The 24,060-nt window shown below is 50.5% G+C and overlaps 1 protein-coding gene across 2 annotated transcripts in view; it reads left to right on the forward strand.

Moving 5' to 3' along the window:
* The first annotated feature begins 1,949 nt into the window (after positions 1-1,949).
* Positions 1,950-24,060, forward strand: part of LOC133220634 (acid-sensing ion channel 2-like) — a 92,896-nt gene continuing 70,785 nt past the window's right edge. For both annotated transcript variants that reach the window (XR_009727767.1, XM_061368885.1), the window contains exon 1: positions 1,950-2,512. Coding sequence is in view for 1 of the 2 variants with exons in the window: in XM_061368885.1 (XP_061224869.1) it covers positions 1,973-2,512 (540 nt within the window). In the remaining variant the exon portion in view is untranslated. The remainder of the gene's footprint in view (positions 2,513-24,060) is intronic.

Consider the following 24,060-nt stretch of genomic DNA (forward strand, 5'->3'; position numbering starts at 1 on the left):
AGCAGCTTTCCACGCAAGCCTGCTATGCTTTCCTTTACAACCCCTTTTTGCTGAGCTGCCTGCACCTGAAAGAAACCCACCAAGATGATAAAAACCCCTTAGAGAAGGGGAAGAGGTTGAAAACAAGCAAGTGGACAGAGTCCAGGCGCTGCCACAGAACCTGCCTTTGCTGCAGAGTAGCGATGAGGTGTGTGGGAGGGAGTATGGGAGGCTGTTTATAGCCAGGCACCTTTCATTTCCTCGGGTTTGTGTCAATATATCACGGGTGTAACAAACTCCGACGGCCTCGTGGCGAAGCAGTCGGGATGTTCATTACCCTGCGAGTGCGCCAAGGGGAAAAGCTCCCACTGATTTCAACAGGAGCCAGGAAAAAAGCCGAGCTCTGCTTCGAAACCGGGCTGGGAGGCGCAATGGCAGCTGCTAGACCCAGCGTTAGGATGAGCATGGGGACTCCTGCCCTTTTCCCAGTCGGCTTAAGAAAGGTCACAGCCGTCTTGCTGGGTTTGAAAAGGATCTGACCCCACATCGGGGTTCGCAGCTTTGCCACAGCCAAAAACTCTCCCAACGGGGGCTGGAGCCAAGCAGGCTGTAATGACTCCATCTATTGGGTGAAAATATATAACGGATCAAAATGCACATGGAAAATGAATTCAGAGAGAAAAAACACCCAACATCAGAGGGGATTCAAAGCAGTTATCGCCACTTACAGCTTAATTGGACACAATTAGAGGGATGCTTCTCAGTACTATTCAAAATCAGAATGAAGGTAACAGCAAGCTGCTTTGCAGAGATTACAGCTAAGCAAGCCCGCTGAGATGCCAACGTGTAGCACAAGTTACTGGTGTCTCATCGAGGTGTTGGGGGAAAGGGGCTTGCTTTTTGCGTGTCCGGTGCAAAATGAGCCCTCGGTCCCCCAAAGGGCAGCGTTGTGGCACGGGCAAATGCATAGCAAGGGTCGGGTCGGGGGTGATGCTTCCTTGAGTCCGCTTCTCCACAGAGAACCATAGAGTATCTTTGCCATGGAAAAGAAAAAGCATCATTCCCCCTCCCGCGGAATAATAACCCGCTTTCCTCCCCCCGAGAACAACCGCTACGAGCAGCCTATTGAGACCTACACACACACACACGGGTGTCTGGGGGCTTCGTTTGTGGCTGCGCGATCGTGTTTCCCCCCGGGGATGCTGAAAAACTCCAGCGGGAGGAGGGAGGGAGGCGGCTCCCCCAGTCCCAGCCGGTGCCATCGGCGGGTTCGGGAGCAGCGAGCAGATCCCCCCCCGGTGCTGCCGGGCGATAAGGGGGGGGCTGCTCTACTGAAGCAGCGGCGCGATCGGGGCCGAGCCTCCCTCCTTCCCTCCGCCTCCCGAGCGGGGCTGGCGCCGAGTGGCGGGGCTGGCCGCTGCAGCCGGGACTGGCACCTCGGGCGAGCTGCGCTCCTCTCCTCCTCCTCCTCCTCCTCCTCATCGCCGCGCAGGGCTCTGCCAGGGGGCGGGCAGCGGCCGCCCGGCCGGGGCAGCATGAGGACCGGCGGGGGCCGGAGGGGGTAGGCGGCCGGCCTGGGGAGGGGGGGGTCCCGCCGCGCTCACCCCGCGGGGAGGCGGTCGGTGCCGGGGAGCACCAGCGGACCCGGGGCGGGGGAGCCCGGTAGCGGGGTCGCGGTGGGGAAGGGAGCGGGGGGTGCGGCAGCATGTGAGCGGCGCGGCCCGGCGGGAGGCTCGCCCGGCGGCGGGGCGGCCCCGCTGCCCCCCGTAGAGCGCGGGGAGGCGTTGGCAGCGGGGCCCGGCATGCCGCGCTGCCGGAACTGCTGCCCGGCGGAGCGCTCGGTGCCGGTGCGGCGGGCGGCCCGCGCCCGCTCCCCCCGCCGCTCGGGGCCGCTGCCGGCCGCGGCGCGGGGCTCGGCGGGGCTCGGCATGGAGCGGCGCTGCTCGCACTGATCCCGGGGCGGCGGCGGCGGCGGCGGCGGCGGGGAGCGCCCATGGCGCGGGGGTGCCGGGCCCCGCCGCTGCGCACCCGGCTGCACGGGCTGCGGCACATGTGCTCGCGGCGGGCGGCGCTGCCGCGGCGGGCGCTGTGGGTGCTGGCGTTCTGCACCGCGCTGGGCTTGCTGCTGTCCTGGTCCTCCAACCGCCTGCTGCACTGGCTCTCCTTCCCGTCGCACACCCAAGTGCGTACCGAGTGGAGCCGGCAGCTGCCTTTCCCCGCCGTCACGCTCTGCAACAACAACCCGCTCCGCTTCCCCCGGCTTTCCAAGGGGGATCTTTACTACGCGGGTCATTGGCTGGGGTTGCTGCTGCCCAACCGCACCGCCCGCCCGCTGCTCACCGAGCTGCTGCGGGGCGACGAGGCGCGGCTGCGCTGGTTCGCCAAACTGGCCGATTTTCGCCTCTTTTTGCCGCCCCGGCACTACGAAGGCATCAGCGCCGAGTTCATGGACCGCCTGGGCCACCAGCTGGAGGACATGCTGCTCTCCTGCAAGTACCGCGGCGAGCTCTGCGGGCCCCACAACTTCTCCGCGGTGAGTTCTCCCGCACCCCCCTGGTCCTCCTAGCATCCCCAAGCGATCCCTGCCCGTGATCCCGACCGCTCATTCTCCCCCGGACTGCAGCTGATGCTTTCAGGGTAGTTGTGGCCATCGGCAGAGCGGGTGGGTGTTAAAGGCTGGCTGCCCTCTTAGTTTTGGATTAAACAGGTAATTGTGCAGCCATCGCGGCTGCTTCGGTCACATTTCCCCTGTTGCTTCCCTGCTCTCCGGGTAGGAAGCAAAGTTTCTTCGGTCTGGGCTCCCGAGGTGGGAGTTTGGCGCCCGATCCCAGTGCGTTCCCGGTGGGATAGAGCCTCCCCCCGCGCAGCTGTGTGGGGCTGGGCAGCCTGATTTGGTTTGCAAACGATGAGCTTTGGTAATTGGAGCCGGCGCCTTCACTTCCTAGGAGGCCCCTGCTCCCCTTTGTGTGAGCCCAGATGCTCCAGGCAGGAATTTCCCCTGAACTCAGTCCCTGCATTCCAAGTCACCAGGAGTATCTCTGCTTGAAAACCTTCCCATGGGACTGTTTGCAAGCTACAGCCGGTAAGAGGAGATACGCAATGGCAATAGCTCTAAATGAAGAGCTGAAACCAGGCTCTCTTGAATGATGCTTTCATACTTCATTGATAGCAGCAGGGTGTTTATTGTGCTGGAATATTCTGCTCTTTTAATCTCCGCAGTTATCTAGGAGGGAGAGGTGTACGCTGTGATTAAACACTCCTGCTGCTGGGAGTGGTGCTGGTGTCTGTAGAGAGATAACTATAGTTTGAGCTGTTGCTGCTCCGCATGCAGGAGAGGAGTTGAATTCCCAGTTCTGTGAGTGCTGCCTGAGATGCATGCCTAAAATCAGAGGAAATTGTCTCTTTGGACTTATCACATCAGCCGAGCTGGCTGCTACATTGCTAAAGGGGAGGAGAGAGAAAATCCCTATGGGATGAAGTGAGCTGCCTAGGACTGTGGAGTTACCGTATGCTGCTGCAAAGGTGAACAGAAGTGCCTCACTTTAAATGACATAAATGAAATAGCACGTTGAGATGGACCCTTTCTAGCAGGACAAGCCTGCAAACCCATACAGTGGCATAAGGCAACTTGGGAGTAACAGGCAGAACCTCTGGGCCACGAGGACCGGCCTCCCTCTTCCAGTTCCCCAGCTCACTGGTGTGATGAGGTTTGCCAGCCCTCAGCAGGGCCTGGCTGCAGGATTTGATGAGCTCTTGTTCATGATGCAGTGAGGGAGGCAGCACGACCCATGGTGTCCCAAGAAACATCAAGCCTGGTGCTTGGTTTTGTCTTGACACTGGTGAAGGATGCTGTGGGCAGTGATGCAGGAGTTGAGGGCAGGCTCTTTGATGTAACTGGTTACTCAGTGCTCTGCAGCAGCTCTTTGTACCACCAAGGTGGGCTGGTGACTGTGGTCTTCTCCAACCACCCTGCACAGATGTGAAGAGCTGCCTCTCAAGGGTAGCAGAGGAGGAGATGGGTGAGTGTCAGTCCCAAGAGTCTTACTGGGAGCTCTGGCACACTAGGACCTGGCCTGGGGCACAGGGGAGCACTTCCCATCTTCCCGTCTCCCATCAGACCTGTGCTGTCACTTGAAATCGCTCAGCTGAGGAAATAGAGTTGAATTCTTTCCCTTTTTCCCATCCCAAAGGGTATATGGCCCTGGGGGGACACTGGGGTGGAGGGAGATGGGAGCTCTGGGTGCCATGGGGAGCAGTTAGACCTGCCTTCCCTGTGCCAGGTTGCTGCATGGAGCTGGGTGAGGGGGGTTAGTGCCAACTCCTCCATCATGGCTCATTCATCCTCCTCTCAGTTTTAAAGCGGAAGAGATTGACCTCTACGTTGTCCTTGAGTAAAGAATGAGGAGCTTTCCCACCTGTGAGTGGGAATGGGAGATGCTGGGCACAGCTCCTCTGGGCTCTGGTGTGTGCCCAGAGAGCTCGCTCCTGTGGCACGTTGGCTTGGATCAAGGTGCCAGACCCAAGGCTTGGCAGCTGCTGTGAGGGCTGAGAGTTGGGCAGCCCAGGTCGTTCCTTTGGGTCTGGGTTAGCTGAAGCTTCTGCTTTTCCTCCTGAGTTGAGAGGGAATAACACCAGTGAGGGGTGAGAGAACTGTGTGGTTTGAGCTGGGCACAGATACAAGCCAAGTGGGTGCGAAGGATCAAATGCAAACTGATTAAATGATAGCGTAAAGAGTGTTTTGCAGTTTTTATACCTACTTGGATGCTCAAAAAGCATTTTCTGGCTCAAAAGATAACCGTGAGGCAATGCTTGCAGGGTTATAGCTTTCGCTGGGTAAAAGAAAAGCAAACAAGACCAAACCAGACTTGTTTTTGAGCAAACAAGTGCTTCCTTAGATCTGAAGCAGAAGAAAAGGCTGTGGATGAGAGAGAGCTGGTCTCCTTTTATACTCATAGTGCATCTCTTACAAGAGATTGCCTCTCCTTTCAACCTCACTTTGTTTATGCCATTAGGGTACGGTGGGAATTGCACAAAGGGCTACATGAGAGCAGGCACAGCAAAGGCAACATGTGTAGGTACCACTGCTTTTGGGTTCCCCAATGTATGTGAATACAGGGGCTTGCACTGATTTGTGGAGCTCAGCGCTCCGCAGGACTAATGGGGTTTGGTTGGGCTTGGTCTGTTTTATTCATGAGTGCTCAGGTTTGAGCTATTCTCTGGCTTGGGCAGGGGCTGTTGGCTATGGACAGTGTTCTCCAGCTGCATGAGGATGGTTGTACCCCTCAGTCAGTGTATGTGGCTTTACTTATGTCCACAGACTGGACCTAAAATCTTGTCCCTTCCCCTATGTGGTGGTTCTGTGCACATTAAACCCTTGACTCAAAGGGGAGCAACTGTTCAGCAGTTGGTGTCCGTCAGAAACCTCTTCCAATTTCTGATCTAAAGCTGTCAGAATTGGGCAATTTAATGCTCCAAGATGGTATTTGCTTTCCCTTGCAGGAACAACCCCATCTATCTGTAACTGAGTATCAGGATTAAGTGGATGATTGCTTTGCCTTGCATCGTTCGAGTTTGGGGGTTGATTTATTCCACAGAGCTCCCTTTGTTTCCAAGATATTTAATATTGGGCTTGGTTGTCCTGTGCTTATTGATTTCTTTTTGTATTTAATTTGCTTTTTCTTCTTTCTGAGCAAGTTATTAAAGCATCCCCCAGTTGGGATTTATGGGCTAATCCCCTCCTCCTGATTGCAGAACTTCCCAGATGAAACTTATCACCCATGGTTCTGCCTGGGACACTGTAATTCACGACTTGCCCATTGCACAGGGATGAGATGGGCTTTGCAGGGAGGGACAGGCTCATTCCTGGTCCCACCTCAGTGAAACAAGCCCTGGTGAAGGCTCTGATATATGGGGCTGCCTCAGGGCTCTGTAGTCAATACCTGTTAGTGTGTTTATTTCCTCACCATTTAGCTTTTAAAGCATTTTAATTTATTTTTTAGTATTTATATTTACATACTCATAATTTATTACATATGTTTAGATTTAATTTATTTTACTTATTCCCGGAACAGGGACTTTATGGGACAGCAGTTGTATAGAGACCCAGGTGCTGCTTTGCTGCAGGAAAGGGCGTTCTTAAAAGGACCCCTGAATGCTGGGGCTGGGGGGGGGTATATTCCTGTGTTCCCATCAGATAATCAGCTGTCCCCGTTGTGAACCTGACATCAAACTAAATGAATGAGACATTCCCAGCACTGGGTTGCACTGGGATTTGTGGTGGCTGCAGACGGGAGGCTCTGTGCCATGGGCTGGGATGGGTTGAGCCTGGGAGTAACTGTAAGCACCAGACTTATCATCGCCGTCACTAATGGCAGAGTAATTCCACTGTGTGTGTGTGTTTTTGTTTGGGAATTTTGCTAACTCAATACAAACCAACTGTTTTACCAAATTCCTTTTTATACCCCTGTTCTGTTATATTTTTACTTTAATTAATCTTTTTTTTTTTTTAGTGCCAGTTCCAAACGTAACTTCAATCTGGCTTGCTGTTACTATTGCTGTTGGAAGGGAAGTGTTTAATTCTGCTGATGTGGGGCTGGAGCTTTAAGTATGCTCCTGATTTGTGCAACTGCCATTGAAGGGAACTGCGAGTGAAGCCAGTTGGATTCGGTCTGGCTCATTCAAGCACCAGTGCCAAGTCAGTGCTCTCCTCACCAGACTGCAGCAGCTCAAAGGGATGCTGCTCATTTTGTGTTAGTTAGTGTCAAAGAATCCAAGGAGAAATTGGGACCAAACTGTATTAAGTGCTGCACAAAATGATGCTTGCTGTGAAAGATGGGCTGGTCCGGGGAGGGGTTTGGGGTGATTTCAGGTATGTTTGGGTCGATTGGTCCCTGTACTGCAGTTAGATACTCTTGTTTTCCTGCAGAGTTGGTAGTTGAGGTGATTCTAGCTGTGTGGAATAAAAATTGAGATGAGCTGGCTTGGAGCTTGGTACCTGACTGCTGGATCCTGGATTGGCATGAGGTGGGCATCAGGCTGATGAAGAAGAGGGGTAGAGACCATGGAGCATCCCTTTGCTGGTGCTGCAGTAGCCCTTTCAAAGCAGGTTTCCTCTGGAGAGTTTAAAAGATCCCAACTAAATCCACAGAGCCAGAAAAGCCAGTCAGCGTGCACGATCTGGGATCATAGGCTTCTGCTCACCTTACTGAGTTTGGAGCCTAATGCTTGTGGAGAACCAGCTCCTTCAGCAGCAGCTCTGCAAGGCTTTTTATTGTCGCATCTTCTTGATTTAGGAGTCTGAAATGGGATGCGGCTGGAATGTGGGTACCTAAGTCCTTTTTACTGTTATTTGTCTTGCTTTTGGGATTGATGGGCTGCATCAGTACCAGCAAACAAATGGGGAGGTTGGGGTGGAGCAGAGAAATATGGACCAAGAGGTTTCAAGGGTGGATAGAAACTTGCCTAATTGATCTCCTATTGGAGACAGGCTGTTGAGAACAGGCTGCAGGAACAATCCTGTCTCAAGAGTGATCGGTTTGGTCCAGAGAAGCTGCTCTGACTCTTGCCTCTTCTTTGGTCTTTTAATTTGAGAAATGAGGCTGGGTTTTAAGGGCTGGCATCAAACTGATGTGAGGAACGTGCCTGGCTGCTGGGTCAGCACTAATGTCTCGAGCTTCATCAATACACCACGCCGGCAGGGCCACAGGGACATCGTTCAAGCTGATGTGGAGATGCGCTGCCCAGGCTCTTCCTTCAGGCTGGGTAGGGTGAGGGTGTTGATGGAGACCTGCTCTCATTGCTAGTTAGTATGGAAGGTTCTTTATATGTTAAACCTTTACAGCCCCTTGGTCTTTATTTCTGGGTAGTACTGTGCTGCAAGTGAGCAGTGTGGAGGATATCCTTAAAGACTAAGTGTCTCTGGTGTCGGAGCCTGTGCTTGGGTCACTTTTCCTCTAGGTTTGGCCAGAAACTGGTCTGCAGCAGGAAGAGACCTTTGTATTAGGGCTTCTTGCTGGGCTGGTGGAGATGTGCTATGGATTGTGTGGCTCTAAAGGGAGGTGGGTTGCAGCTTTTTAGCCTGATGGGTTTGGGAAGAACAGAGCTGGGTTCTGCTGGTGCTGATAACGTGCTCCTGAATCCTTTGCATCCTGTTCTTTGCAGCCTGGGTCCAGATGCAAGCAGCTGTTTAAACTTTGCAGGATTGTAGCTTTTAACAAAATCTGGGCAAGTGTTTGGGGTGGAAAGGATGGGGACTGTTATTTCGGGCAGGAAAGAAGAGAAATGTGTTCCATGGGGCAACAGCTCGGGTTTCTCCACTCCCACCATGAAACTTCTGAGCTTCTCCCAGTGTCTTGTCCTGTTCTGTCCCTGGGTTGGAGCACAGGATGAAACCCCATTGCTTACCCCATCCCTGGCAGTGCTCAAGGCCAGGTTGGACACAGGGGCTTGGAGCAAGCTGCTCCAGTGGAAGGGGTCCCTGCCCGTGGCAGGGGTTGGAACTGGATGAGCTTTAAGGCCCCTTCCAACGCAAATCATTCCATGATTCCATGATTTTTTTTCTACATGCTTATTTTCCCCTCCTTCTTTTATACCAAAGCCAGCAGGCAGGAAGTGAAATCCCGGTTAGCTGCATGCTAAACGTGTAATCATCAACATAGGTTTGTTTTAGCTATATAATAGATTCCAAATAATTACTTGCCTCCCTACAGCAGAATTAATATAATTATGGCCATAATTACAGTTACCAACCACTCAGGGATGCTGCTGAGGCTTAATTAATATTTGCAAATTGCTTCAGGATCCGCCGACCATCTCCTAATACATAATGAACACGAAGAATAATAACTCTCAGATTGTTATGTAGGTACCAAAGGAAACTGGTGTCAGGAGGTTAAATAAACACAGTGGAAATCCAGGTCTTCTGCAGGATGGGAGTGAGTCGGAGCTGGGCTCCCTGCTGTCCCCACACACTTGGGAGATGCTGCCAGGAGTTTATTTAGTGGAAATGGCTGTGGGGAGCCTCTTACCCCCAAGAGGCTCCGGGGTTTGCTCTTTCCTCTGGGTGTCGTTGAGGATAATGTCATTTATCCTCAAATCCCCAGGCTGCCGCAGTGGTGGTTGTATGGTGCCATAAGGGCTTTGCAGCTCTCTGGCTCCAGAAGCAGTTGCTTTTCCCAGCGGGATGGCTGAAATTGCAGTTGGGATGAGCTTTTTCTTTTGGGTTTGCTTTTTCCATCCTGGCTGGGGGCTCATCACCTCCTGAGCTGGAGTGGAGCAGAACTGCTCCAACCGGTAGCGGGATGCCACTGCAAATGCATTATCCCTGCTTAGGGCTAATCCTGCCTGCAGGGCTGGTGCTTGTCCATCAGTTCTGCACCTTGCTGTCGTTCAGGGATTGTGTTTTCCATTCCCCATCCATGCAGGCAGAGGCCAGCCTGAAGTAGGATCTTTCCCTGTGGCTGCAAGGCAGGGATGGTGCCTTGGATGCTCTTATTGCCTCCTGTAGGGACCGCAGCCACTGTGTGCACATAGGGCCTGGGACTGACTGGGGCAGTCCTGCGTGTAATGGATTACCTGTGCTTCATAAGATACGAGTCAAACTCAAAAGACACCGTGCTGGCACATCAGCAGGCTCAGCCAGGGGTTAGCAGCAGGGCTGTTGTATTTCTTCTTCCTTTGCTTTCCTCTGCCCTTTTGCTTGATTGCAATCCCTTTCTGTGGCATTTTCACCCTTCCCTAATGTCCTTTCCCTTTTCCATTCCCCTCTGTCACCCAGCCAGGAGCCACCCATGAGCCTTGCTCTGTTGTGGAGTATGGTCTGAGCTACCCTGTTCAGGGTACCCTGTTGAGGGTTCAGGGGAACCCTGTTGTTGCAAACCTCGGTGATAATGCAGCTGATTCATTTTGCTCTCAGTGCTGGGAGCTCTTCCTCTTGGCTTCATTTCCTCCCTCACCCTGAGCACTGTAATTTCATGCAGTGGGAGCAGGTATTTGTAATCTGTTTTCAATTGTTCCAATCCCCTCCCTCCTAATTTACTTCTGGAATAAAACAAACTCCGGCAAAACATCTTCTTCAACACCCTTGAGCTTTCCATCTCTCAATAATAAAGTGTGAACATCAATTAAGAGCAGAAGCTGTTACTAATCTTATGACCACACTCTCTCACAGACCCATTTTCATATGGTATATTAAATCAAGAAGACTGGCCTATTATAATACAATTAGCTGTGAATCACAAGTAGGAATTACTGTCGCCAGTGTGGAGGAAAAGTTGCATAATATGATTGGAAGAGACTGAAACTTTGGGGGTTTGGGGGTTTTTCCTTTCCTTTTTGCCTTTTAAAAACACTGGAACCAGGGAAAACCTATGAAAGGGAATTCACTTTGTATTCTGTAGTAAATTTATGTCATGATTGAAAGTGTCTCCATTGTGGGCATGTAAATCTTTATAGGTTCCCAGCAGATGTTATGAAACAAAGAAATAATCTCATCCTATAGCTTTATTAGAGTTTGTGCATCAGCACATCCCAGCCCACTCGTGTGGAAGGACATCAATTTGAGCAGTGGGCAGGAGCAAAGGCCTTAGAGCTGTGTTCCTTTAGCTCCAGAACTCAAGTTCTTCCCTGTGAGGGTGCTGAGGCGCTGGCACAGGGTGCCCAGAGAAGCTGTGGCTGCCCCATCCCTGGCAGTGCTCAAGGCCAGGTTGGACACAGGGGCTTGGAGCAAGCTGCTCCAGTGGAAGGGGTCCCTGCCGATGGCAGGGGTTGGGACTGGATGAGCTTTAGTGTCCCTCCAACCCAAATCAGTCTGGGATGCTATGATTCTACCTCCCTCTGGCTTGAGGGCTTGCTGGAACATCTCCATGTGCAGTGCTGTGTGTCTGCTCAGGGTTGCATTTCATTACTGTGGCCTCTTAGAGGAGTTGCTTGGAGCTGTGGACCCCAAACTGTGTGTTTTGTGGGAGGATGCTTTGAGGTTCATCCAAACTCATATGGATTTGGTGCCTGAAGTCCTTTGGGCTCTGTCTGACCTAGGCTTGTTCTCCTTGAAGCCTTGTTGTTCCAGTGAGGAATCTTTGCCTTTTCTCCATCCAGGTGGCAATGTCAGTAAGAGCCACTCCTGGGTGTTTTGTCCCTCTTGCTTTTTGGGTGGGATGTTTGATAACTTCCTTCTGCATGCGGGAGAAGAAAACCGCTCTCTTGCCTCACTGTCTTTAACCAGGCAGTGGGAAGAGACCTGATTATCTCCTACTGTGCCTGAGGGCAAACACAGTGACCAAAATATCCAGGAAAATGGGTCTGGAAATCACTTGCAAAACTGTAAGTGAAATTTAAGTCTATTTGTGTCTGCAGCTCTTTCTCAAGGTGCTGGGGTCTGCTTCCCCTTATGCAGAGATTTAATGAGCTGTGTTAGAGAGATGGAGAGTGAGAAGGTCAAATGGGCCTTTCCCGTTGCAGTCTAGAAAGCATTTGTCTGTCTTGGTCTGATCCTTCTCTTGGGAATTGTCCCCCATCACCTTCAAGAGCTCAGGGAGAGGCTTTTCCCTTTCTGCAGGTAGGGAGGTGAGGAGATGCTGAGGATGGTGCTAGGTCCCAAGGCAAGCTGCAGATGTGCTCATACACCTCCCGGCTCCATGGGGAATGGAAACAAGGCCTTGAGGCTGCTTTTCTCTGCACAACCGCATGGGACACCCACTACCATGTCACCAGACTCCTCCCTGTTGTGGAGCTTCATCTCTCAGACCTTACTCCTTGTGAAATTTAGGAGAAACTCCCAAATTCCTCCAAAAGTAGTGGAAAGCAGGCAAGTTTTTCTGCTGTACTTCAGAAGGAAAGCAGCCTGAATGGTACCCTAAAACACACCAGTATGCGTTGTATGGTTCCCTAAAGCACACCAGTATGTGTCGTATGGTTCCCTAAAACACACCAGTATGTGTCGTATGGTTCCCTAAAACACACCAGTATGTGTCGTATGGTTCCCTAAAACACACCAGTATGTGTCGTATGGTTCCCTAAAACACACCAGTATGTGTCGTATGGTTCCCTAAAACACACCAGTATGTGTCTTATGGTTCCCTCAGGTGCATATGACTTTATGATAAACATTTTGCAATAGCAATGGATTCCGTAAGGTCTTTACCCTCTATTATCTTCCCTCTACCACCTACTTGGCATAATGCATGGAAATGTGTGCTGCTTATGGTGGGATCGGGAGTATTGAGGCTGGAATACCCGTTTGGAGCTGGAGCAGCATCTTGGTGTGTACTAGTCAAGATAACCAGCTAATTCCCTGCCCTGGGTGGTAATGAAGCATCTCCTGGTCTCTAAACTCGTTTATGCTCAGCTGAATGCAGAAATAGCTTCCTTCCAGAGTGTATTTTCAATGTAAGGTATCACCCTGCCTCGAGTGAAACAATCCTTAAAATATTTACTGCAGAAGGTGACAAATCCAGACGCTGCATGCACATAATCCCAGCTACCTACATCATCCTCAAATCAACACGCTCCATAACATCAAACACATCAATCACTCTGTTTCTAATAGTGTCTGCATCCATATACTGTCTGTGTCAAAACCTCCCACAGGTCTGGGATGACTTAGTGTGCCCGGGGCTGCGGCTGGATTCTGTGCTGTGTGCTTTAGTAGTGGTTGATGACACTGGCTCTCGTGCACCCACCAGTATATTTCAACTGAGCAACCAGCCAAGGCTGCACATAAAACTGGCTGATGGTTTTCTCTTGAAAATACTTTGTTTTCTGTCTTTACAGACTTCACCTCCCTTCTCTGCCCCTCTGTTGGACGTAGCTCTGATTTCCCCCATCCTTCTCCCTCCATTCAGGTTTATCAGTCTCCAGTTGTTTGGAAACATTAATCCTCCATCCTTCCTGCCCTCTCTGCTCTCAGCCCACCCCTTTCCCCCTGCATGCTGGGGTTGGGGACACAGAAATCCCCAACCTTTTGATGAGATAATGGCCCCTTGCTGTGCAGGGGTGGGTTTGTGGTAAGAGGCTATTTCAGCATCATGGTTTCTGCTTGCTGCTCTCTCATTAAATAATTAAAATGCAGTTTCCAGGCATTAAAAGAATGATCTTCCTGACTCCAAGGTCATCTGTTTTCATGACCCTGGAGGGCAGAGCCTTTGCCGTGGCTCTTCTGCCAGGCACGTGGAGCAAGGAGATAGACAGGACAGATGGATGCTCCTGCCTTGGCTGGGTTTCCTTCCTCCCGCTTGCAAGCTCCCAGCTACTCCCTACTGTTGGCACACACAGGAAGAAGGCTCCTTCCTTGGTGCTCTGTGTCACTTTGACTGACTTCCCCTGGTCTTCCCTCTCCTTTCCATCACCTCCCTGCTGTTCTTGTCACATTTGCCATTGTCCTGTTCCCATTTCAACTCCCAGTTTTTAGATGTGGTCGGTTTTTGAGCATCCAGCTGTGGTGCTGCTTGGTGGCCTGAGTCCAACCCCTATTGCTCTGATGGCTGAGCAATGTAACACATGGAAATACTACGTTTTCCATGTAATATTGAACACAAACCTTTTTGTGTTTTAAGCATGCTTCTTAAATGGTGGGGTCCAGCAGTGTGCACACCAGTGCCTTACCTTGAGCCCTGTGTGCTCCCTACAGCTTCCTGAGGAGGGGACATGGAGAGGGAGCTGCTGAGCTCTTGAGATCCAGGGACAGGACCCCTGGGAATGGTTCAAAGCTGCATCAGGAGAGGTTCAGACTGAGCATGAGGAAGCTATTTCTAACCAAGAGAAGAGGTTGTAGAGATTATAGTGAGAGTGACTCCTGGACTCAAGATCTGTCACCTCTTGGGAAGGATAATCCATAGATGGGGAGGAGATACATCAACATGAATTGCAGGGTTTGTATCTTTACACAGGCTGGTACCCTGCGTGCAAGCAGCTCTGTTGCAGTTTGTGTGTATGGGCACAGGAGAGGGTTACACCTGAAGATGCAGGGCTGAATCCTGATAGTTAATCCCATTTGAAGATGGTTAAAGATTTTCTTAGGTATTTGTGTTTTGCTTTCTGTCTGAGGCATTGCTAGAGGTGAAACATCCAAGCTTTCCTTTATGGTTGTAAGGATTAAGCACTTAGATTACAAAACCCATTCACCCCATGGTGAATTCACGTTCCCGAGTGTCCTTAGTGCTGGCCTTTAAACATTGAGTACTGTGAGTTCACACAGTGCAGGGGTTTGGCTGGGTGGGATGAAAGCCCAGGGTGATTTTGTGATGTCTGTGCATGTTGTTCATGATGTGGTCACCTAAAAATGGTTACCAGCTTTAGGCTTGGACATGAGGAATATGGGAGTGAATAGGAAATACTTTGGGTTTTTACCATCCCAATAGGACCTGCCAAGGGGGTTTCATTTATCCTTTGCTTCAGTTAAGGAGAAGCAGTGTGGATTTGATAAAATGCTCTGATCTGTTTCAAGAGCTCTGCTCGTGCTGATGGAAACATCTGCAGAGGCTTGCAGACGGTCAGCCAAGACAGGCAGAAAGATGCCAAGTGCTGGGAAAGAGCCTTGAGTTTGTGGTAGGTGGGTGGTGGGGTTTGTGCTATCCAAACAGCAAAAATAGCACATGATGCTCTCCTCACTGCATTTTATAGCCTGGCTGAGTCATCCATCTACCTTTTTATTAGCACTATGGGCGCTGCTGTGTCGGGGATCTTCCTTGTTGGCTTGTCATCCTGTCTTGGGTGGTGATTGCTTCTCGGGGAGGATGCTGGTGGGATTTGCCTGCGTTCTCGCGCTGCTGATTGAGCTCCCAGGGTGAGTGATGGAGAGGAGACTTGGAAAAGGGGGAAGATTTTCTTGTACAAATCACCCTACACAATCATAATATATATATAAGAGAAATGAAAAACAGCCCTCTGCTTCAGAGAGCAAATTAAGCTTTGTGTGATAAGGGAAAAGAACAGAGAAGGGTCTCTACAGAAAGTCTTTCATCCTATCCTAGTGTGCTAGGATGGGGGGAAGCTAGGGATCCTCTCTAGCCTCTGAAAGGGGCGTGGGCTCCTTGTTGCCTGCATCTCTGCAAGGGCAATTACATTTTGTCTGAGATCTCATGAACCCCATCCTTGCCCAGTCTCTGCTCTTGACTCTTTATCCCTTCTCCTCCCTGTTTCAGCTCATTGCTTGAAAACCACAGATTGGCAGAGGTGGTTCCTGCTGCTATCCATGGAATACGTGGTGTAGGGAGGCAAGTGCTTGTATGGGCTTCTGGAACTAGTGTGGAGCCACCAGCTGTGTAGGGTTAATGGAAATGTTTGGTCCACTGATTATCCTGCTTGGCAAAGGAGGTCAGAAATCAGGTTGTCACTGGCAGCTTAGAGATGTTAGAACAGAGTAGGTCAATTGGAACAGACCTACATTCTGGTCCATGTTCACCTCCTGCAGATGGTGGAGAGCTCAACTCCAGGCTGAGTTCCCCAGAGTGATGTGAGAAGAGAAAAAAGTATGAAAAGGGAAGAAGGAGAGAAATAAAACATGAGAGCAGCTTTGAAACATGCAGGTGACTCTGGGCAGCTTCTGCAACGGGAGAAGAGAGATGCTTGTGAGGGTTTTCATCTGTGTGGTCATCATAATGCTGAGGTTTTTGGGGCCTACGAATCCCAAATGTTTAAATGCCTCGTTTCTAAGAGGAGAGTTTTAAGAAGGTGAAATAGAAATGCTAGAACAGCTCTTGTTCATTTTAAATACGTTCTTAGCAGCAAGGCTGGCTACAGTGCTACTATGAGGGATGCTCCGCAGCGAGGGGTGCATAGGGATGCTCTCCAGGAGTATTGCTTGGAGGTACCAAGATAGGTTAAATGATTAAGTGGGAAAGTTGAATAGAATTGAATAGATAGACATCCTCACTGTGGCTCTGGAGAAGACAACCTTCTCAAGCAGCACCAAGCTGGTGTGATCTTCTGTACAGCCAGGCACACAAATCTGAGCAACTTCCCATGGAACATACTGCATTGTGGTTTGGTTCCCCTCCACTGTTTTGAAGTGGTTTTGTTTCTTTGGCCTCTGTTTCCTGCCTGCCTTATTAAAGATGATCTCCAGTGGAGATGAAGGGAAGACCAAGCCATTGGTGCCAATCGTGTGAGCCCTTCTGCTGTGTTGAGACAGGTTATTAGTGGGACTGCTGACTGCTTGGTCTTAAAAAGCCCAGCGCCGAGAGGGGCGGCAGCACCGTGGTTGGGTCTTCACCTCTCATTTTCCCATCCAAAGGATCACAGTCTCCTCTCACCTCCCTGCTGGCATTGGATGGACTCACTCCAGGAGTTTTGACTTCTCTCAAGGAACAGGGAGTAAGTGCAAAAGGGTCTGAGATGCCTCAAAAGAGGCGGTTTCCCAGCAACTAAAGAAGAACAGGAAGAAACCCAGACAAAATACTTGATATCTGGCAACCTGTTTGTTTTAGAAGCTGTTCCTGAGAACATCAGTGCTTGTTAGCATTAATCTGACACTTCTTTGGTTTTCATCTTGCTCTCTGGGTGGGGAAAAGCAGTGCTTTTTTTGATGTTAGACATCAAGAAAACAGGCTCCTGTCTGCTGATTTGGGGATCCCAGCCGGAGCGGGGGGATGCAGCCTGCCTGCAGCCTGCTGATTGCATTATGCACAGAGCTCATGTTTCTAATTCATACTTCCTTATCTTTTAAATGTAAACAGCACCCACAACTAAATAATGGGGGGAAGAAAAGCTGGTGCATAATAAGGCTAAAGCTCACTGTGATGAAGGCATGCTGCTGCTGTGGAAGATCAGCATCAGGCTGGGATATGCTGTGGGGTAGTTCATGCTCTGCCTCTTGAATAAGGTTTTTGGAAGGAGGAATTAGTGCACATTTATAACTTTATAAATGGCTCTATTTAGTGTTGTATCAACACCGGTGTGGAAAGCCTTGAAGGGAGATTTCACTCTTGTATGGATGGGCAGGGCATTGAGGCGCTGATGGTTGGAGAACTTGGTTCAAAAGCTGAGCAAAACCCAGCACAAACCATGCAGTGAGTGAAATCCTGGTTAAACAAATGATGTAAAACCTGGGCCCTTGAGGGAGGACTCATAAACTTTGCAATACAAATTGCTCCTGATGTGATAAAGCAGGAGAATATTAGCTGCTGGTGAGCTTTCATGGGTCAGAAAGAGCTTTGTCGTCTCTCTCGTGCTGGAGGAGGTGGTGGGATTGAAGGTGTCGGCACAAGGGCTTCAGCCCTGGCTTGGGGTAATTGGTTGTAGGTTTGCTTGTGGTTTTATTTCATTACCTCTACGCTGATTCTCTGTTATGCCTTGAGGTGGAGGAGCTGGTCTTGGGCTCCACATCACTCCACGTGCATCCTGCATGTGAGCATGGGCTCGAAGTCCAACTCCCCTAGGCCCATGCTGTAGCAGAGTGATGAGCCGCAGGGAAGGTGGGTGCAAAACTGCTCCAATGTCCTTACCCTGCGCTCAGGGACGTGCTTCCCCCAAACGTGGATAGAGTGAGCTGTGCTTGGATGGATGCTGCCTCATGTCCCTCCTGCTTCTCGGCTATTGTCCATGGCAGAGGGTGTGCGGGGTAGGTAGGACCCTCAATGTCCAGCATGGCACAGAGCAAAACAACCAGCAATGATAAAGAGACTTTGCAAAAAGACAGATCTATGCATCAACCACCAGCTCACACCATGCAGTTCCTCAGTTCTCTGGTGTAGCTGGGACACCGCAGCTCCAAAGCAGCAGCCCTACACTAACCCCCCATGACTCCTTGTTCCTCCAGCAAGGTCACCTCGCCAACATCTGCCTTGCCTCCTCCCATGATTGCTTTTTACCTCCCAGCACCCAGCTGGGCTCAGCTCATGAATCTTCAGTCTCCCTGCGAGCGTGAGGGTTGGAACCGCCTCTGCATTGACAAAGTTCAGATGAACTTTGAGGAGGGAGCCGTTATGTCGGGGCGAAAAGGGTTGGGGTTTTTTTGCCATTGCTGTAGGTGTTTTTGTTGCTGTTTAATGAGATCAGTGCTTGAGGTTTGGGGTCCAGCTGTTGCTTTGCAGACAGGCAGAAGAACCGCCAGCATCACACTCCCGCTGCTTTCATCATGTAATGAGCTTGTTAGCAATTAGCTCCTATTGGAACCAGCTGCTGTGGTGGGGAGCAGCAACGCAAGGAGCTTGGTGTTGGGAAAGTGGGGTTTTAGTGGGAACTGAGTGGAGAGGGGCTGGAATGTAAATGGGTTCAAGACTGATGGGCAGGACATGTCAGCGCAAGTGGCTCGTGCTTATGGTAGTTCCTTTGGCTTTTTGTGGATAGTTTGGGATTGTAATACACAGATCTAGTTTGAGGCTTCATATATACATCTCAACTGGGGATATGAAGACAGGCTGAGAAAGTTGGGGCTGTTCAGCCTGGAGAAGAGAAGCGGCGTGGAGACCTCAGAGCAGCTTCCAGTGTCTGAAGGGGGCTACAAGGATGCTGGAGAGGGACTCTTCATCAGGGACTGTAGCAATAGAACAAGGGGTGATGGGTTCAAACTGAGATAGGGGAAGTTCAGGTTAGATACAAGAAGAAGTTCTTTACTGTGAAGGTGCTGAGGCATTGGCACAGGGTGCCCAGAGAAGTGGTAAATGCTGTATCCCTGTCAGTGTTCAAGGCCAGGGTGGACAGAGCCTTGGGTGATATGGTCTGGCATGAGGCGTCCCTGCCCGTGGCAGAGGGTTGGGACTGGATGATCTTTGGTCGTTTCCATCCCAAACCATTGTGTGATTCTATGATTCTATATATTTTCTATTTTAAACATTTCCAGCCTGGGAATTTTGCCTTCTCTCCTAATCAGCGTGCTGGGGAATTCATTGAAGAACTTCATTCTCTCTAAAGTCTTTTCCCAACCCAGCCCTGCCCATCTCTGCAAGGAGATGTGGACGGCACAGCGTATCTTGGGGAGAACGGGATGTGCTTCAGGGGATGCTTTCTGGGGGAAAAGGAAGGTTTTACAGCATGGGGCTGATGCAGGACACAGCTGAGCCTGGCAGGGCTCTGAGCTGTGGGCTCTGCTGTGGACTGCTTTGAGGTTTAAACCCCCCCCAGTTAGCTAAAAGCAGACCCAGTTTCTTCCCAAGCAAAGTTGGGCATCTGGGTTAAGCAACCTCTTGCTGGTCCAAACTCTGTATTTCAAAGCTGGGCTGCTCCAAGGAGCCTTTCTAAAAATGACCCCTGTATTAGAAACAAAAAATGGAGATGGAATTGTTGCTTTTACGTGGTTCCTGTTGCTCTCCCCCTATTCTGTTTCATTCATCTTCCTTTCCAAAACCCACCAAACCGTAATGGCTCAAATACCCTAAGCAAATTAATCCTTGGAAAGGCTCACGAGTGGAGGTGGGGGAAGGGCAATAATAAATGTGACTTTTGGGAATGTCCTAAGGAAAGAACAAATCAAGAAAGAAATGAAGCTTATTCTTGCAAGCTGCTTTAATTTAACCCTAACGACCGTGGCCCTCCCACTCCGCAGATGCATTTGCAAGTCACTGAGGCTTTGCAGATGCCACACACGTGTGTGTCCAGCTTCCTGGCCATCGTGGCCACGTGCAGCAAGGAATTGCTGTTTCCCTTCCTGGCTCACATGGCTATCGGATGGAGGAAGTTGATAATTAAATGAAGCTGGAGGCTTGTATTGGCAGCGAAGTTTGCATGCAAAGGGGGACTTACTCTTATTTAGCAATGAATAAAGGAACCCACTGAGATTTGCTCATGACACACAACCAGAGTTCTGTATTTGGACCAGAGATGTGTTTTCCCAGGGGCTCTGCTCTCTCTGAGCTGCAGCCAGGGGTTAATGAGGGTTAAAGTTAGCCTGCAGCCACCGATGCTCTGTGTGTGTTCACATGCGCGGTACATGTGAGGATGTGGATGAGTGGCTGATGAGAACTTCTGATGTTCTAGCCAAAAAGCTGTTTGTTAAGGAAAGGCAGGGTCGCTGGCTTCTTTATTTACCGTCACAGAGATGCTCTTAGTATAGGAATGCATGTGCTTACTCCAAACAAGATGCGAGTGGTTTCTCTGGGCTGCTACAATGAAAGCGAAGGCTCGCAGCAGAAAAACCAGTCGTTGTCTGCTGCCTCTTTTGTACCCGATGACTAACAGGAGCAAAAAATACCATCTCTGGGAAAACAGCTCCAGGTTCTTCCAGCTAAATGTGTCATTTTATCTACTTTACACATTCACTTCCTTCAATCCCTTATACTCTCTGTCTGGTTTGCATATTTACTCCTCTGCTCTGTGGGGATGGTGTTACAACCAGGCCTGGCAGCCATCTCATCCAAATGCCTTGTACCAAGGTGATGTGGGATTTAGGCTGGAAGCAATCAAACCACTGCACCTTTTCTGCCCGTTCCCCAGCTCTACAAGGTCGGTTGTGATTTCCCTGTTAACACAAACCTTACACGACTTCGTGTGTTTCAACACAAACTCCTACATGTGTCATCTCGCACATCAGCGATTACTGATGCCAAGTGCCCAAGATCCTCATTAGCTCCTCAACGTTCCTCTTGCCTGGCTTTAGGTGAGCCCTTTACATGGTCAGAGGGTGGAAGCGGCAGCAATGCAGGGATGCTATGGGAGCTATGGTGTGCTATGGAGTTTGACACTACCTGGCTTAGGAGCAGAGGGGAAGGTGGGGGCAGCCCTGCTGCTCAGAGGGTGCTCAGGTACTTCCACTGAGATGAGTGAGAATCACTCCCAGTTTTGGGTCTGGCATCTGCTGCAAGTGCAGAAGGGCACCCAGCACAAGAGGGATATGGACCTGCTTGAGCAAGTCCAGAGAAGGGCCACAAAGGTGCTGCAAGAGCTGGAGCAGCTCTGCTCTGGAGCCAGGCTGAGAGAGCTGGGCTGGGGCAGCCTGGAGAAGAGAAGGCTCCTGAAGGGGAGACCTTAGAGCAGCTCCAGTGCCTAAAGGGGCTGCAGGAAACCTGGAGAGGGGCTTGGGACAAGGGATGTAGGGACAGGGCAAGGGGAATGGCTTGAACCTGCCCGAGGGGAGACTGAGCTGAGCTCTTAGGCAGAAGCTCTTCCCTGTGAGGGTGCTGAGGCGCTGGCACAGGGTGCCCAGAGAAGCTGTGGCTGCCCCATCCCTGGCTGTGTTCAAGGCCAGGTTGGACACAGGGGCTTGGAGCAAGCTGCTCCAGTGGAAGGGGTCCCTGCCCATGGCAGGGGTTGGAGCTGGAGAATCCTTAAGGTCCCTTGCACCCAAACAGTCTGGGGTTCTATGACTGGTGGCATAAGGATGTAAAGACATTGTGGAAACTTGGCAGCTAGTGCCCCTGCCAAATTAGTGATGTGTCAATCACTGCTCTGAGTCCAGTACAGTGACTGTGACTGATGCTGGGGGCGATGGCTCCATGTCATGTCTGGGGGGTTGCTGTGCTGCAAAAGGGACCCCAAGCTGTGGGCTTAGCAGGAGGCTGCTCACTTGGGAGATGTTGCAGTGTTACTTCATTATCCGCAATGATGCAGCGATGGTGCAGCTGCAAGAAGTCTAATAGGAAAACGAATCTTGCCATGTATAATGCATCAGTTCCCCCCTCACCTGTATTCAAGGGGAAATAAGAAAATAGGCAGTTTCCTAGCAAGGAAGAGTGACATTTCTATTTTTAATAGACCATTTATAAATAGTGGCATTATTTCAGTCTTTGGCAGGGTGCGGGTGCAATGCATCGACCTACAACGGACTGAGCTTTGCTGCAGCCTGTCCAAGTTCCACTCTCTGTTTATGCTGTGCAGGCACGTTTTGTCTTGACCTATTTTCTTTGGCATGTGTTTGTGATAAGCCCCAGATGTAATGGTTCTTTTTGTGTGAGTTACTGGAGCCATGGATTCGGAAGGAAGGTTTTGACGCGTTGGCTGATTGCTTACCTGCGCTGTTGTTTTATGCCTTGGTGGGTTCAGTCTGTGGTGCGTGCATGAGGAGGAGGGATGATGGGGAGTTGTAGCTGTTTTATGTAGCATGGTGAGTGGGAAATGCTGCTTCATGTCTTTTAACACAAACCCTTTCCTTGCCCTTGCTGGTGGGGTGGAGGTACGTTGCTTTCATGCACCTCCATGTGAATTGATGGCAGTGACAACCTGCTCTGCAGGCTGCTCTCCTGGGTTTGCCCAGGAGGGAGATGGAAGCTGCAGCTTTGGGCTGATGGGCAGAAAGGGGCTGGTTGAACGAGGATGCAGGGAAGGGACAAATAAAGCATCTCCTGCCGACCTCTCTAGGCATCCACAGTGGAAATTCTCATGTGCTTTAAGGTCTCACTGCAATTTATTTGTCTGATGAGAAAGCACAACAGCAAGTGCATTTCTGCGTCATAGAAATACCAACTTGAGCAGCTGCTTTATATCAGGCTTTAATGCCAGCTCTGCCTGGGCAGCCCTTTGTCCATGCTGCCAGCTTCAAGCCCCTGCTAAGTCGGCAAGGAAATGCAGCATCAGGGCAAGGCACTCATTGCTCTCCCCTGCTGCCAGGAAGGCTGAGATCATTGCTTCCATGCTCAATGCTTCCTCAATGAGAGTGGGAAAGATCCACCCATAGATCTAACCTGGATTTCTCCTGGATGGAGATAACTCTGTCAGTCCTCCCTGTCTGGCCTCCAACCCGCAGGGCTGCCAGTGCCCTGTCAGCATATGTATGTCTAAGATAAGATGTGGCTGTGGCCTGTGTATGGCACTGGGTTTAAAGCAGGTTATTTCACCAAGAACAGCTCTGTGTGAGTCCTGGGGCTGTAATGAATAATCTCACTGCCTGGTGACAGATTGCTTCTTCTCATTGATGCTATGAGCTGGTCAGTACGAGCTCTGCTGCAGCATGAAACCATTGGGGCCCTTCTCCCTGCCTTGGTTAAGCCTGGCTGATGCTGATGGGGTTTGCAGGTGGGTTCTAGCGATGGGTTCCCTCAAGGTCACTTAAAGCAGTTTCTTAGATGCAGCTGAGATTGGGGGTTTTTTAGTTCTTAAGCTCCAGCATGGGGCTGAGCACTTTGATGCTCAGTGAGAGCGGGGTGGTGAGGCCTGAGGGTCCAAAGGCAGTGGGTAGACAAGATCCAAACTTTATTATGTGACAAAACAGAGAACTATTCCAGAGAGGAGATATTCTGGAGAGAAAGGAACAAATATGGTTTATGGGTGAGGAAAGCCTGTAGTTGGGTCTGGACTCTGCCAGTACCTATTGATGGCACAAGCTTTGGTTTGTGGGGAGCTTCAGATGAAGCATCCATGGACAGAAGGACGTTCCTGACACCCGAGCTCCTGAAAGGGCTTTGCACCTTGTCCTTCCATTATTTTGGCCACTCTTAGGGTTAGGGTTAAAACCAGTAATAATAATCCTCCAATCTTTATCAGTCCCCTTAGATACATTAAAATCTCCAGTAAATTGTGGCTGTGTCATAGGAAATCATGGCCCAAACCTGCTATTACATGCGGAGCCGCACTGATGGAGGAAGGAATTCCTTTTGCTGTTCAGTGGTTTTCCTGTTCTTTCAGCTTTGGTTCAGGAGGTCTTAGCTGCCTTTTGGAAAGGTTGGATGGTTTTTCTTGCCTGTTTAGTGAGGTAAATCAGCCCCACCAGGTGGGTGCCTGGGGAGGCTCTAAATCACCATCACCAGGTAAGATAAAAAGCATGCTGAAAGATTAGAAGCAAATGAATTCCTGTCATTTCTGGCTCTTTGGGAAAGTCATTTTCCATTTTTGGGTATTGTAGGGATGCCGAGATGCTCTCAGTGCCTGGAAGAAGAGTGATGGAGCGCTCAGCTTTTGGGTGGTGCATTCAACCCAGGAGAAGAAGGTTGTAAATCCCCCAGTGTGAGCATGGAGGGGATTTTGCCTTTGTGCAAGAGAAAATAATAGGGGAAAAGAGTGAAGTAGAGAAAGCTAGTGTAAGCACAGGCAAGGTTTTTAATTGTAGTCTGCTAAAGGCATCAGTGGGGCACGGAGATGGGAGTCTTGGGGCTCTTGAGAGGGCCTGGGCATGGCAAGGATTGTGCTGCAGGGAGTAGCATCATGTTGGGTTTCCAGGAGCAGAAGGGACCATAGGAGCCTTTTAATTTCCATAGCAGAGACAAGGTGCTGCTGGGGATG

Source organism: Neopsephotus bourkii, unplaced genomic scaffold, assembly GCF_033783945.1.
Source record: "Neopsephotus bourkii isolate Nb327-2 ecotype Australia unplaced genomic scaffold, CSIRO-AGI_Nbou_v1 NB_1462, whole genome shotgun sequence".
Lineage (NCBI taxonomy): Eukaryota > Metazoa > Chordata > Aves > Psittaciformes > Psittacidae > Neopsephotus > Neopsephotus bourkii.